Genomic DNA, 12,753 nt, shown 5'->3' with positions numbered 1-12,753 from the left:
TGGGGGGGGGAGGGGGGTTGAGTGTGGTGGGACAGCCGGATGTAAGTTCAGGGTTAAAATAACACCGTCTTCACACCCACATACACACACACACAGTCTTGGTTGTCATGAGTTGTGAGGACTTCACACCCCTTACCCAAACCTTACCCTAACTTTAACCCTTTCCCTAACTCTAACATGGCCCTAATTCTGATCCTAAATCCAAACTAAAAACCTAAACCTCAAAATACTGTTCCTAGAGGGCACCTGGAGAAATGCACGCACACTGAGACTCCGTTTCCCCTTCCACTTCTCCTCTGTCAGTCTGAGGTCTCCACCCCCACACCCTCCAAATATTTGCAGACACCGTGTACAAAAAAGCACTGTTGCAGATCACTGCTCTATTCCGGAAGCTTCCGCTTACATGACCCTGAATCTAATGTTAATTACTTGAATAAAAAAAAAAACCCAATCAGAATCGACCAAAAGTTGCAATCAGCACATACAAATATCAAATAGTGGCATTTAACTACTTTAAAAAAAAAAGCCCTTTGGGCAAAGTTCAAGGTCTTCTCCTGCTGAGTGAGAGGAATCATGACCGAACCCATAAGATAAGCATCTTAAACAACAACACCACCACTCCTGCCCTCAGCCCTGTTCCAATTATAGACCCATTTACTGAACTTAAATGCTGATGGTCTGCCTCTGATAACGTTCGCTCATTCGTTGGTGCGTAAAGTTTCACAAAAGCAACGCGCACGTGAACTGACTAGGAGGAATTGTTGGAAGAAAATCAAAATTTTTGTTTCTCAGTTGTCTGTATAGTACGGATAGTAGTAAGTACGGCCGGATATTAGAGTAATTACGTAATATGCCTAATAATGATAATGAAAACCCGATACCTGGGTTTCACCAAATGATGTGTGCCCTAAACATTTTGGGGTATAAACGGCTGTATATGAAAGTGAAAGTCACTAGATGGCAGCATTGCAGCTCATTTTATTAATCTATTTTTTATAATCAGAGGATTGTATGGAGAATAGTCAATAGAGTGGTTTGTACAGATAAATAAATGAATTTTACCAGGCCGGTTGATATTGATATCGGAAATTAAGTGCTTGGACAATATCGGCAAAAAGTACTGTGCCTTCACACACCTGCGAAGTTATGGGAAGGCTGACTAACCAGCAGCCTGTGCGTTTCTATTAAAGAAACCACTGTGACTCTCATTTCCTTCTGCTCTCCCCCACTACGAAACACGACGTGAATGTAGCTCATTAGACAAATGTGAGCTCGAAACTGTCCATAACCTGAAAAGGGCCTTTTGTCTCACAGTACACACAAGTATGACTTTTCTGAAATGACCTCATTCTTGGTATTTGCTTCTCCACACTTCAAAGGTGAATGGATCTCATTCAGACAAACTGTACGCTTCCTGTTCTAGAGAAAACAAAGCTCTATTTGGCATGATCTCAATTCTGCACACACAAAGTGATTGTGCATCACACTCGAGAATCTCAAGATTAGTCTTGAACCGCAAAAAAAAAAAAACAGACTAAATCATGCATCTCTGAGTTTTCGGTATATTCAGTTTGTACAAAAAAAAAACTTACAATACACAGTTCAAATATATTAATAACCGAAACTTTAAGTCTTACCTGGTTTTATCGTCGTCCGGTGTGACGCAGTACGAGATGCTCTCAGGTTGATGACAGAAGAACAATTCTGTGCGGATAAGGCCCGGAATCCATGGCAATGTGATCTCAGCACGCACTTACATAATTTCATCTCCACCCATTGGTCAACGCAGATCCAAGCAGAATGTGGCAAGAACTGCATCAAAATAAAAGAAATGAAAAAAAATTAAATTAAGTAAACATTTGAAATTGTACAGCACTCGGTCATTTTACTTATGAACATCCAGAAAGAGGATAATATACAAATCTGAGGAATAACAGCAAAATGGCAAGACTGTTTTGTTTTTCCATCAATAAACACAAAGTTTAAAGCGATCAAGTCCCATGTTTGCGGAGGCGAAGCCACTTTAATTTTCATGCCTTTTAGCAGATGCTTTTCTCCAAAGCAATTAGATATCTGGGAATCAAACACAGAACTGGCAATTAGCAGATGCTTTTATCCAAAGCAATTGGATATCTGGGAATCAAACACAGGACTGGCAACAGCAGAAGTTAATCTTTTTTTTTTTTTGCAATTTCTTTTCTCGAACGACACAGAATGGACACTGAGCCAAACACAGGGCAACTACTGAATAGGACAAAGATGCTGCTCAGAGGGGGTCATGTGATACATCAGAGAAAAGCGATCCATTCTCAGTCACATTGTTGCAGGGTCCTACACAGCTTTTAAGCTTTTACAGAAATGATGTTTCTCTCCTACAATAGGTCACCATGACTTCCATAACCAACTAAGCAAAATGAGCCAGGAATTAACAACTTCCTGAAGCCAATTACCCAACCCTGACTTTGTGGCTTGATCACTGATAAGGACTTACTGTGTAAACTGTAATGGGAATGACTGTGACTCAAGAATTTTATTGAAGTCAGAATGTGCCTTGACACTGGCAGATGAAAACATCCTTCCAGGGAGTTGTCACATATCTGGCTGTATTTCTGTTTTTTAGTGCAGGGAGGGCACTCAACCAGTGTTACACTCCTGATCAACTGGATAAGAGTTGTGCAATAGCTGTTCAAAATGCATGTTGGAGGCTGAAATACATCTCTGGATTTCAAAATATACTGGGTACCTTAAATTTGACAATCATATGAACCCAAACAAATGTAACTGCATCTAAAACTGACATGTAAAAGTCATGCATAAAGGCTATGAAGCTAAAATGCGTTTAGCTTTTTCTACGCCATCTATTGGAGAATATAAGGTATAACAGAAATTGTAACAGAAATTAATGACGTCATGTTAATAACATTATAAAGCCAAAATGGCCCCTGGCCCCCGGGCCGTAGTTTGCCCATGCCCGAGCTAACTAATAGTCATTAATTGTAACAGAAATTAATGACGTCATGTTAATAACATTAAAAAGCCAAAATGGCCCCTGGCCCCCGGGCCGTGGTTGGCCCATGCCCGAGCTAACTAATAGTCATTATAACTTAAAATGGTTGTTGCTGTTACATTATTCTGCACAAAAGGACAATGTACACAAGAATACTACGAATGTAAATAACCAAAGAAAGTCTTGGTCGACTGTGAAATTCCGCCTGAAAATCTACCTATCAGTGGGGGCGGGGAAGTGTGAAGTGCTCGGTAGCTTTGTCCGCCTAAATTAATTATAAACATAATAGACACACAAAATGTACGTACAAATTAAACTTTTCCTAAATTTTACATGGCCAGACATTTGAAAGGAGAGGGTCATTTAAACACAGCACGAAATATCACTAGCTCGTCACGGAAACGTGGACAGCGTACCTTTCAATTAGCGTCAACGGTTACTACTTGATTGTGTAACCGTGCAGCCGTGACTGTTTGGTTGTGTAACTGTTTGGTTAGCAGTTTCACAACAATGAAGGCAATGACCGCGGCTCTCACCTGCTCACCTCTTCCCGCCATACAGCAGTAACAACAACAAGAGCGACAGAAAACAAAAAGTTACACAAACGTGACATTAGCATGAACTCTCCGTCGCACAGGCTCACGAGCGCGCGCACGCACACACACACTGACGCGTGCGTACACAACGGGCGCTTACCTGTCAATCACAGCTGCTGTCACTTGTTGTCACCTCCTGTTTCCGGTATGCCTCTGCTCACAGACTAAAACAATATTTAATGAAAAAGAAGACGTACTGTCAAGGTCTGAACGCCGACCGGAAGAAAACTAGCGTTTGCACACCACAGCCACCGGTCAATGCCTCTCGTTGTGTGGACCTTCAGCAGTGTAGGAGGTTTTGAAAGCTGGAGCTGCTGGCGTCTCCTCCAAAGCTGCCGTTTACGCGATTCAGAGATCGTCTGGGAAGCGAAAGATGGCTTACTACGGCCGGAAAACGCAACGCGCTGAGAGAAACTCACCCCAGCGTGTTTTGTCATATCTAACAAATGTTAAAGAGGATTTGGAGCAAATATTTTGGCCAAAACTGTTCATTTTTTCAAGTTTGACGATTAAAATCTAAATTTGCTATCTAAAAGAGTTGTAATATATATTTATAAAAAGAAACCGTTGCGATTCTAGTTTTTAAAAAACGTACATGTTTTCTACTCTACTGTAAGACTTCCAAAACATTTTCTAAATCCTGACATTTAATTCATTTTTCTCCTTATTGAGCAGAAGTATATCTTCGTGCTCTTAACACGAGAACGAAAAAGAAAGAATGAACACAATTGCTCGCGATTGCAGCATCAATCAGTTGGCAAAGTGACACATTATTGCCATTTTCACATCTTTGCTAATATCAGCCCACTCTTAAGGGAACAGGCAGCACATGGCCTTGTGACTTCACTTACAAGCCCTGGTCAGAAGCCTCGGTACGAGCTTTCTCATGGTCTGTAATATAAATTCAGGCAGATCTGACTGTTTCCTGTATTCTTGCATTTACAAAGCAAACAGTGAGGTCAAGCAAACAAAATTGTGTTACCTCTCTTTTTTTTTAAAAAAAAAAAAAAAAAAAAAGGAACGAGTTTATTACTACATCCAAAAGAAAATATAGCTGTTATTTAACATGTAGTGGCAAACTCTTATTAAATTCCAAACTTAGATTACACATGAAATATCACAATGAAGAACCATCGATTGCTCAAAAAGTATACTTCATCTCCATCGTGTGGTTTAAAACTGCCACAGCATCATGTTGGTGTTTAAACTGCTCGATAAGGACTTTGGTGGTTGACACAATCTTACAGCGACACAATCTGCGGTCATTGGAGAACTGCGGCGAAAGAAAGAACTACAGTTAGCGCGTAAAATGAAATTTAACTTAATTAATAAAACTTAATTCATTACGTTTGAAACTTTGGCTCCACTCTGTAAATCATGAAACACGTTCAATTTTATTTTAGTACGGTTTTTCCATTTCCTACTGCCTTGGATCGGACTGTGGCTGTGCGACCCCCGAGATAGAGATAGGCCATTCTGAAACAAAGGTGAATTGTTTCTTGGCGCCATCTAGTGGCATCAACTGAAAATGCACTTGAAATATGGGAATGCTGGCAAAAGACAACAGAAAAAGTAATGTGGTACCTACTCGCTGTCTATCAAAAGCTAAATTTCCTGGCTTGAAAATCTGGCCGAATTGCATTTATAAATTATAAAACTTTGCTTTAGTGACAATGCTGAACGAAGTTTTCAAAACTCACGAACCAGCACAGTTGTATGGTTTATCCATTTATTTTAGGCGAAAGAATGAAGCAAACTTTCATACAGTTTAAGAGAAAAATTGGATTTGTTTAACCTTGTGTTATTCATTCTAATGTCAAAAGTCTTTGAATGCTCTTCTTACATACACAGAGGAGAGCAATGGATTGATAATTGGGATTTTCTTTTGTGATCCAAAAAAAAAAAAAAAAATTTTTAGAAATGTAACATGATTAACTTATCAGTAATCAGTTGAACCACCAATAGCTAAAGATTATTTAAGGTAGCCTGTCAAATGCGAAAAATTGTAACTCAACAACTTAAAGATAATTCAACCAGTAACAATTGAACTAATTACTTTTGAAATCATTTTAAATCCTGATCTTAAATCTTATTTATCCATACCACTTGTAGCATAACAGACATGTAGCATCAGTAACGCAATTCTTCGGAAGGAAAATGAACAAAAATGTGAACTAAACCAGCACGAACACCAGTTAGTACTAGCAGTTGAAATTTGACAATTATGCATTCACGGAACTTAAAAAAAAAAAAAGCACAAGAAAATAGTTTTTGAACAAGATGTAACACACCACAAAACAAAATACAAAGTGTATGCACCATGAACCCAATCAAAAAAAACAACAGCCCACACCACTTCTAACCAGAGTGGTCCTAAAAGAAATGGTATCAGTGATCGGTTTTAAAGCTTCATTCAGCAATTCTATATGCAACCAGAGTAGAAACAAAAAGAAAAAAAAAAAAAAAAAAAAAATCACAAAAGATGTGCCACCAACTGAAGAGACATCACGCGAGATGACGATGATAGGTCTCAGCAGAACGACAGTGAAGTTACACCAACATGAAAACAACAGAAGGGATCAGAAGATGCAGCGTGCGCCGGGTGTAGCAATATATACACATTATGGGAAAAAAAATTCCCGATAATTACAAAAAAAATCAAAAAAAAAAAAATCATCCAACCCTACAGTGAAATATGGAGGACACTGCCTCCGATAGAGACACACTGGTAGGTAAAAATTACCTCTAAACATTTCCCCCACATTATGGAAGACACTGCTCCCGATAATGTCATGATGAGACGCGTACGCGGACCAAACGGCGGATATACTGACAGGACTCGTCGGATTGTCTTGTTGCGTTTACGGAAAAAAAAAATGGTACCGAGCGGCAGGTACTGGCCGTCAAGTCAAACATGCGCGCACTTCTTTTAGCAGATGCTGCTTTTGTCATTTCAACAGTATAACTGTCATAATTATGGAAGGCACTGCTCCCGATAATACTCTCAGGATAACGGACAAAGTGGACATGCGGCAAACGAAACAGTACCGGCGGCTTGGAGCACGTGAGCGGAGTAGAGCTTCGACCTTCTCTTATTCACAAAACAAGAAGAGAATCTTAAAAAGAAATTTCAAAACAAGACAATTCAAATGACTATTAGAGAGGGTAGGTTCGAGTGGAGTGGGGGGGTTAGTAGAAAACAAGACAATTCAAATGACTATTAGTCGTAGTAACATCTAATGGCTTTGGTTGAAAGAGCAGAAATTCACTACGCTCTACTTCATTCACATGCTCCGACTGGCACGCCATCTAGTGTTGTTCTGGATTTTTAGCAGATGCTGCTTTTGTCATTTCAACAGTATAACTGTCATAATTATGGAAGGCACTGCTCCCGATAATACTCTCAGGATAACGGACAAAGTGGACATGCGGCAAACGAAACAGTACCGGCGGCTTGGAGCACGTGAGCGGAGTAGAGCTTCGACCTTCTCTTATTCACAAAACAAGAAGAGAATCTTAAAAAGAAATTTCAAAACAAGACAATTCAAATGACTATTAGTCGTAGTAACATCTAATGGCTTTGGTTGAAAGAGCAGAAATTCACTACGCTCTACTTCATTCACATGCTCCGACTGGCACGCCATCTAGTTTTGTTCTGGATTTTTTACGATTTAAAAAAAAAAAAAAAAAAAGATACATCGACTGTCAGTGTTTTGTTTTTTGTGATGAGTGCAACTGCCCTGTTCAGTAGTCCCGCCCCTTGGTCAACGCGCATGTACGTCTTCTTTAGCAGATGCTGCTTTTGTCATTTCGACAGTATAACTGTCATAATTATGGAAGGCACTGCTCCCGATAATTACATTATTAAAAAAAAATATATTTATAGTGATCCCTGCCACTGATAAATAAATAACACAATAAATAGACATACATTTTTGTTTGTTTGTTTTTTTCAGTGCCACATTGTTGGGAGATGTACTCCCTCTTTTTCTGAAAGGCAAACCTGCATGGTACGATTAATATTTTTTTAAACAGGTGTCAAATTACAGCAGAAATATAGCTACCAAAACAAACCAGCTCAGTTTTGAACCTATTGTTATGAAGATAACGGAGACTCATTAGCTTTTTAGACCGCTGCTGCCTTTTTTTTTTTTTTTCCTTCACTAACGCCTAAAGAGTAAACTAGTGATTCGTACTGCTACTTTGCTGAAAAGTTGTTTTTTTTCCCGCCTCTCCTGTTCTTGGAAAAAGGGACATAATTTAAACCGAAGGATAATCAGCAACTAAGTACGTTATTTTGAGTAATATATTTTAGTATTGAAGTGCCACGTGTTTAAAGAAAATGGTTGACCTACGTGACCCTAAATGTTAACCTTGGTCATCATTGTTGGGCTGTAGAGGGTGCTAGATTGCGGGCAATTTGTCAATGTAACTTGTCAATGAACGGTTGAAAACTTAACGTAACAGAAGTGATGACCGTCAGAGTAGTTTTCATTACCGCTTTTTATCTGGCCAATTAACACAAATGTTGGTTGTGATCAAAGGAAGTAACCAGGATAAAAGAGATGTTTTTTTACCCCCCCTTTCTCTAAATTTCCTTTTCAAAAGACCAGATGTTACCTGCTAAAGCGTTGGCGCAGCCCTGTATTGTCCAAGTGGCCAGACTAAACTGTTCGTGGAATAAGTCGATGTCCGCTTTGGGGTCGTTGGTACGCAGGTGTTCCAGGTGCTCGGACAACGCAGTCAGCGTGTGGGGGCCGTTGCCGAGTAGGATATGGCGGTAAGGCTGGTCTCTGGGAGACACGTAAGGAGACAGGAAGTGGCGCTCCACCTGCGCAGACACGCGACATAAACACAGAGAAGGGGTTATTATGATCACTGAAATTGTTCCGACTTCTGAGACGCTTTATAATTTTGGCAGATTGTAAAAAAAAAAAACAGTTGAGTAAGTAGGCAGATATGTGTAATAAGAAGTCAATGTAAGGAAGGGTGATAATTAAATAAAGATTTAGAGAGAGACTCCCCCGACCACTCACAGACATGATGCGATCATTTAGAATGCGGCACTTCTCGGTGATATCCAGGTCACTTCTCTGGATGTCGGTTGTCAGTTTATCCATGGCGCGGCGGTAGGATCCCATGGCTGTGATCAGCCACTTGACAGAAAGGGCTTCCGAAAAAAGCTTGGGCTTGATCTGAAAGCGCGCGCGCGCGCGCACACACACACAGGGAATTGTCGCAACCGATCAGATAGCAGGGTGGATGTTGCACAACTTCGTAAGAAGCGCGGTTATTTAAGCTCACCTTCTTGAGATTCGACACTTTTGTATTTATGTCAAGGACTTGCTCACGAATGACGCCGTTGTACTTATTCAGATCCATCTGCAGCAGATGGTCATGGACGAGTCTCAGGGCGATGGTACCCGCAAACTGCATAGCCAGTTGAGTCAGCTCAGGGAGCTGCCTTCCTGTGATCAAGCTCAAATTCTCTTGTGTGTCCAGCATTGTGCCAGCATAGTACGTCTGAAACAGTTAACATACAGGGATGTTTAAGGTTGTGGAAATCAGGTATAGGGTAAAAAAAATAATTGATCTGAAATATATACATATATATAAACATATATATATATACACATATATACAAATATATATAAACATATATACAAATATATATAAACATGTATATAAATATATATAAATATTTATGGTGATTTTTACAAAGACTTGCATATAAGGCGACATTGTTTTCACTTTTTTGCCGTGTTAAAATGTCTTACTTCTGCAAGACAACAAAGAATTGGAATGTTATCTTGGCAAACACCGTTTACGTTAAAATTGCAAAGATTTAGCCAATGTTTGTTGTGAAATTCAGAAGATGTGATTTTTTTTTTTTTGCAATACAGTATATCAGTGGTACAGTTAAAATAATTATTACATATCTGTCGTAGATTGTATTAAGTTGGAATTTATTAAGTGTAATGATATTTTGAACGTACATTCGACTTGGTGTTTATAATCGGTGACGATGCGATCAATGGAAAATGCCACCGACCGTCTGATTTGATCTTTAATTTTTGGGTGTTTTAAAATCGGCTTATATGCGAGTATATTTCAATACTAAGCCAATCTACGGCATGTTGACTCACTCTGCGTTGACCTCTGAATCTAAATGACATCGAGGGGATGCCAGAAAAGGCCAGGAAAGGATAAGCTGTATCGTTGATTTTCAGAGGTTCCAATCTGGAGGAAGAACAACAAAACACTAGTTTATATAGAGAACATTTAAAATGTAAAAAAAATGTACTGGTAAAAATACTACAAATGTCCTGTAAAGATCAGTGCTACAGCCTAGGTAAACTTACATGTTGGATTCCCAGTTGCCTTTCCCATACACGCTATACAGCGATCCAGTGCTTGCGGGGGAACTCACCTAGTGGGGGGAGGAAAAAAAATAAAATTAAAAAAAATTCAACATTCTGAAATACACATACCGTATTTTCCGGACTATAAGTCGCACCAGCCAAAAATGCATAATGAAGAAAACAAAAACAGTAGCAGATACAGGTTACCATGCCTGAAGTGCCCTCTAGTGGTTGACAATGCAAAAATAACATGTAAACGTATTTATTTTTAATATATAATATAATGATAAAAAAAATAAGTGCAATTTATAGTCTGGAAAATACAGTACTCTGAGGAATCAGGACTTTAACTGGGCATACGGGTGTAGGTTTTACCTCTTGAAGAGTTTTCTGAATCAGGGCGTGCAGGAGGGGACTGGCTGATACTTTGAATTCACCGTAACCTGGGGGATTAGCAATTTTCAGTCGAGCATTCTCAAGAAAAACAAACATCTTTGGTAACAGTATAAACATGAAGTACAGTAAAGCACAGACGGGTTGTTCTGCTCCGGGTTTAAAACTGCATGCAAAGGAAGAAGGATTTAAGTGAGACTCAAATTTAAAAACAATGTGTAAAATCCCCATTATGGCATCTATATAATACTAAGAAGCACATTTTTACTGCTGCTTTAAATCTTGTATTTTATACATGGAATAATACAGGGCGTCCTGGACCTACGGTGTTCTGTGCTTACGTCACCGTCTCCCATAAATTTATTTAAGAAAGTCTCCATCCGTCATTCTGACGCACGCCGTTGAAACAAACTTCGCACAGGGAACGGTTTGAGTGAAGGTTGGTTTCAATCATGCTAGTAATTACCTTGAATGACATCATCCAGGTTGATGAACACGATAGCTTTTTGGTTCAAAGTAGCGAGATGAGTCTATTTTTGGAGAAAAGAAAATCATTACTGCATAAAGCTACAAAACAATACATCGACAAAAAAAAAAAAAAAAAAAAAATTCCCCTAGTTCGTCCATTCTCACCTCCAACCACTCGGTGGCGCCAACATTTCCATATTCCCCAGCACTCCAGCTTGCAAACAAAATGCTTCTCCTTAACTTGACTCTATCTGTAAAAATATAAAAAGTTTTTCACATTTCTGCCTGGTCACAGTTCCTCAGTAGAGTACTTAAATCACTACAAGTAAATATCGTCGAACCAGAAACTCACCATGCTTTACCATTTCCGATATAGAACGGGCCAGTTCTACGAGAATACTGGTGCCGACGGTTGAGGCAGAAAAACCATAACCCCACGCGTCTCTATGGGCACCGATGACCACAAAGCGATCTGCAATTTTAATATTTTTTTGAAAGAAAAAAAAAAATCATTTTAATCAACACTTCTTACTTTTTAAGGATGCTGATCACACCATAACTAGTTGAGCAAAAAAAAAAAAAAAAAAAAAAAAGCACCTGGATCTACCAGCCCTTCGAGGAAACCGAAAACGTTGTTGATCTTTTTCTCGACCAAGACATTATTGACCTCTAGGGTAATGTTGTCATTCTCATCTCCCAGTTTGTGAGCGCATACCCATTTGGATGGTGTGTCCTGACCCCCCAGCTGCCTGTTCAAAACAGATAAGGAAAGCGGTATGTAAACTTCGTAGCATTGTTTGAAGCGTTTGTCTGTTTTGCTTCGGCGCCGTTTCAGATACAGATTCACAGTGTGTTTTTTCGAGCGTTACTTCAGAATGTTGTTTGCCATCTTAGCAGTTATGGTCTGAGCCAATATTTTCGGCAGGCCTGAAGATTTGATGGGTGGGAACTGGGTGTGATTGAAGGAGGGAAAGGCGGGAGTGTAGGGATCTCCTGAGCCTAAGTGGACCTGTGAAGACACAAATGTTTCATACCAATTCAACCAGCAGTTTTTAAAAAAAAAAAAAACACCCCAAAGACTGACATAGTACAGCGGAACCTCAAGATCCAAGCGTCTCGACATACGAGTATTTCGAGCTAATTTTTTTTTGCTTTGAGACACAAGTAAAGATTTGAGATACTGTACGAGCACGCTTACAGACACCAACGCTAGGTGTGCGAGCACTCGGAGCAGCCCGCGCCACTTCACTTCTTCATTATCGTTAGCGTTATCTACGTGATTTTCTCTCTATTTTGTGCATTATTCGTCATAATAGTGATAAGTCCTAAGAAAGTCTAAGTTTATGTTTAAGTTACATAGAGTACGTGTAAGGCACATGCCGCCATTAGCCGCTACTGTATCGTCTGTCTCGAAGGTAAGAATCCAGACCTGATTCTTTTTTTTCCTTCTTCCTGTTATTTCTTATGGGGAAAAAAAAAAAAACATTCACTCACGTGTCCAAAGAGTTGAGTGTTCTCTTCAAAAGAATAATCCGAAGGGTCTGCATAAATCAACACAGCAGAAGCTCCAAATTTGGCAGCATTAGCCTGCCCGTCAACAAAAAAAAAAAAAAAAGATAAGCAGACGGTCGAGATAACTTGCACGTCTTTTCCATCTTCACGTCACACATCCGTACAAAGACCCACCTTCTCGGCAAAAGTGTTTTCACTTGCTCTGAGGAGAACAACCTTCCCACTCATGTTGATTCTCATTTCGTTTTGCAGCAGCAGGAAGTTTTCTTCCGTTCCGTAGTGTCCGTACACAACTGTACCCTGCAGTCAACCCATATAAAATAAGGTCATCTGGGGTAGTTGTTGTTGTTGGAAAAAAAAAAAAAAAATGGGGCAGGGATTTTTCCGTTTCAGTTCCTTTAGCACTGTTGGGGGG

The 12,753-nt window shown here is 39.6% G+C and overlaps 1 protein-coding gene across 6 annotated transcripts in view; it reads right to left on the bottom strand.

The window, feature by feature from the left end:
- Positions 1–1,638: 1,638 nt before the first annotated feature.
- The window catches only part of LOC103396196 (transferrin receptor protein 1-like), an 11,858-nt gene continuing 743 nt past the window's right edge, over positions 1,639–12,753 (bottom strand). Inside the window, exons 3-17 of one of the 6 annotated variants that reach the window (XR_003053034.1) lie at positions 12,511–12,638; positions 12,321–12,414; positions 11,696–11,835; positions 11,424–11,575; positions 11,179–11,298; positions 10,992–11,077; positions 10,825–10,888; positions 10,341–10,408; positions 9,966–10,033; positions 9,750–9,843; positions 8,908–9,126; positions 8,640–8,798; positions 8,224–8,434; positions 4,960–5,079; positions 4,605–4,876 (exon numbers count right to left, since the gene is read on the bottom strand). Coding sequence is in view for 5 of the 6 variants with exons in the window: in XM_017042446.2 (XP_016897935.1) it covers positions 5,024–5,079; positions 8,224–8,434; positions 8,640–8,798; positions 8,908–9,126; positions 9,750–9,843; positions 9,966–10,033; positions 10,341–10,408; positions 10,825–10,888; positions 10,992–11,077; positions 11,179–11,298; positions 11,424–11,575; positions 11,696–11,835; positions 12,321–12,414; positions 12,511–12,638 (1,659 nt within the window). In the remaining variant the exon portion in view is untranslated. Of the gene's footprint in view, positions 1,813–4,604; positions 5,154–7,319; positions 8,435–8,639; positions 8,799–8,907; positions 9,127–9,749; positions 9,844–9,965; positions 10,034–10,340; positions 10,409–10,824; positions 10,889–10,991; positions 11,078–11,178; positions 11,299–11,423; positions 11,576–11,695; positions 11,836–12,320; positions 12,415–12,510; positions 12,639–12,753 lie in introns of those variants that run through there. The other 5 variants (XM_025066063.1, XM_025066062.1, XM_017042446.2 and 2 more) reach the window with 5 other exon arrangements.

The sequence above is a fragment of the Cynoglossus semilaevis genome, chromosome 20 (genome assembly GCF_000523025.1).
Source record: "Cynoglossus semilaevis isolate Cse_v1.0 chromosome 20, Cse_v1.0, whole genome shotgun sequence".
Taxonomy (NCBI): Eukaryota; Metazoa; Chordata; class Actinopteri; order Pleuronectiformes; family Cynoglossidae; genus Cynoglossus; species Cynoglossus semilaevis.
This window is presented reverse-complemented; position numbering and strand designations above follow the sequence as displayed.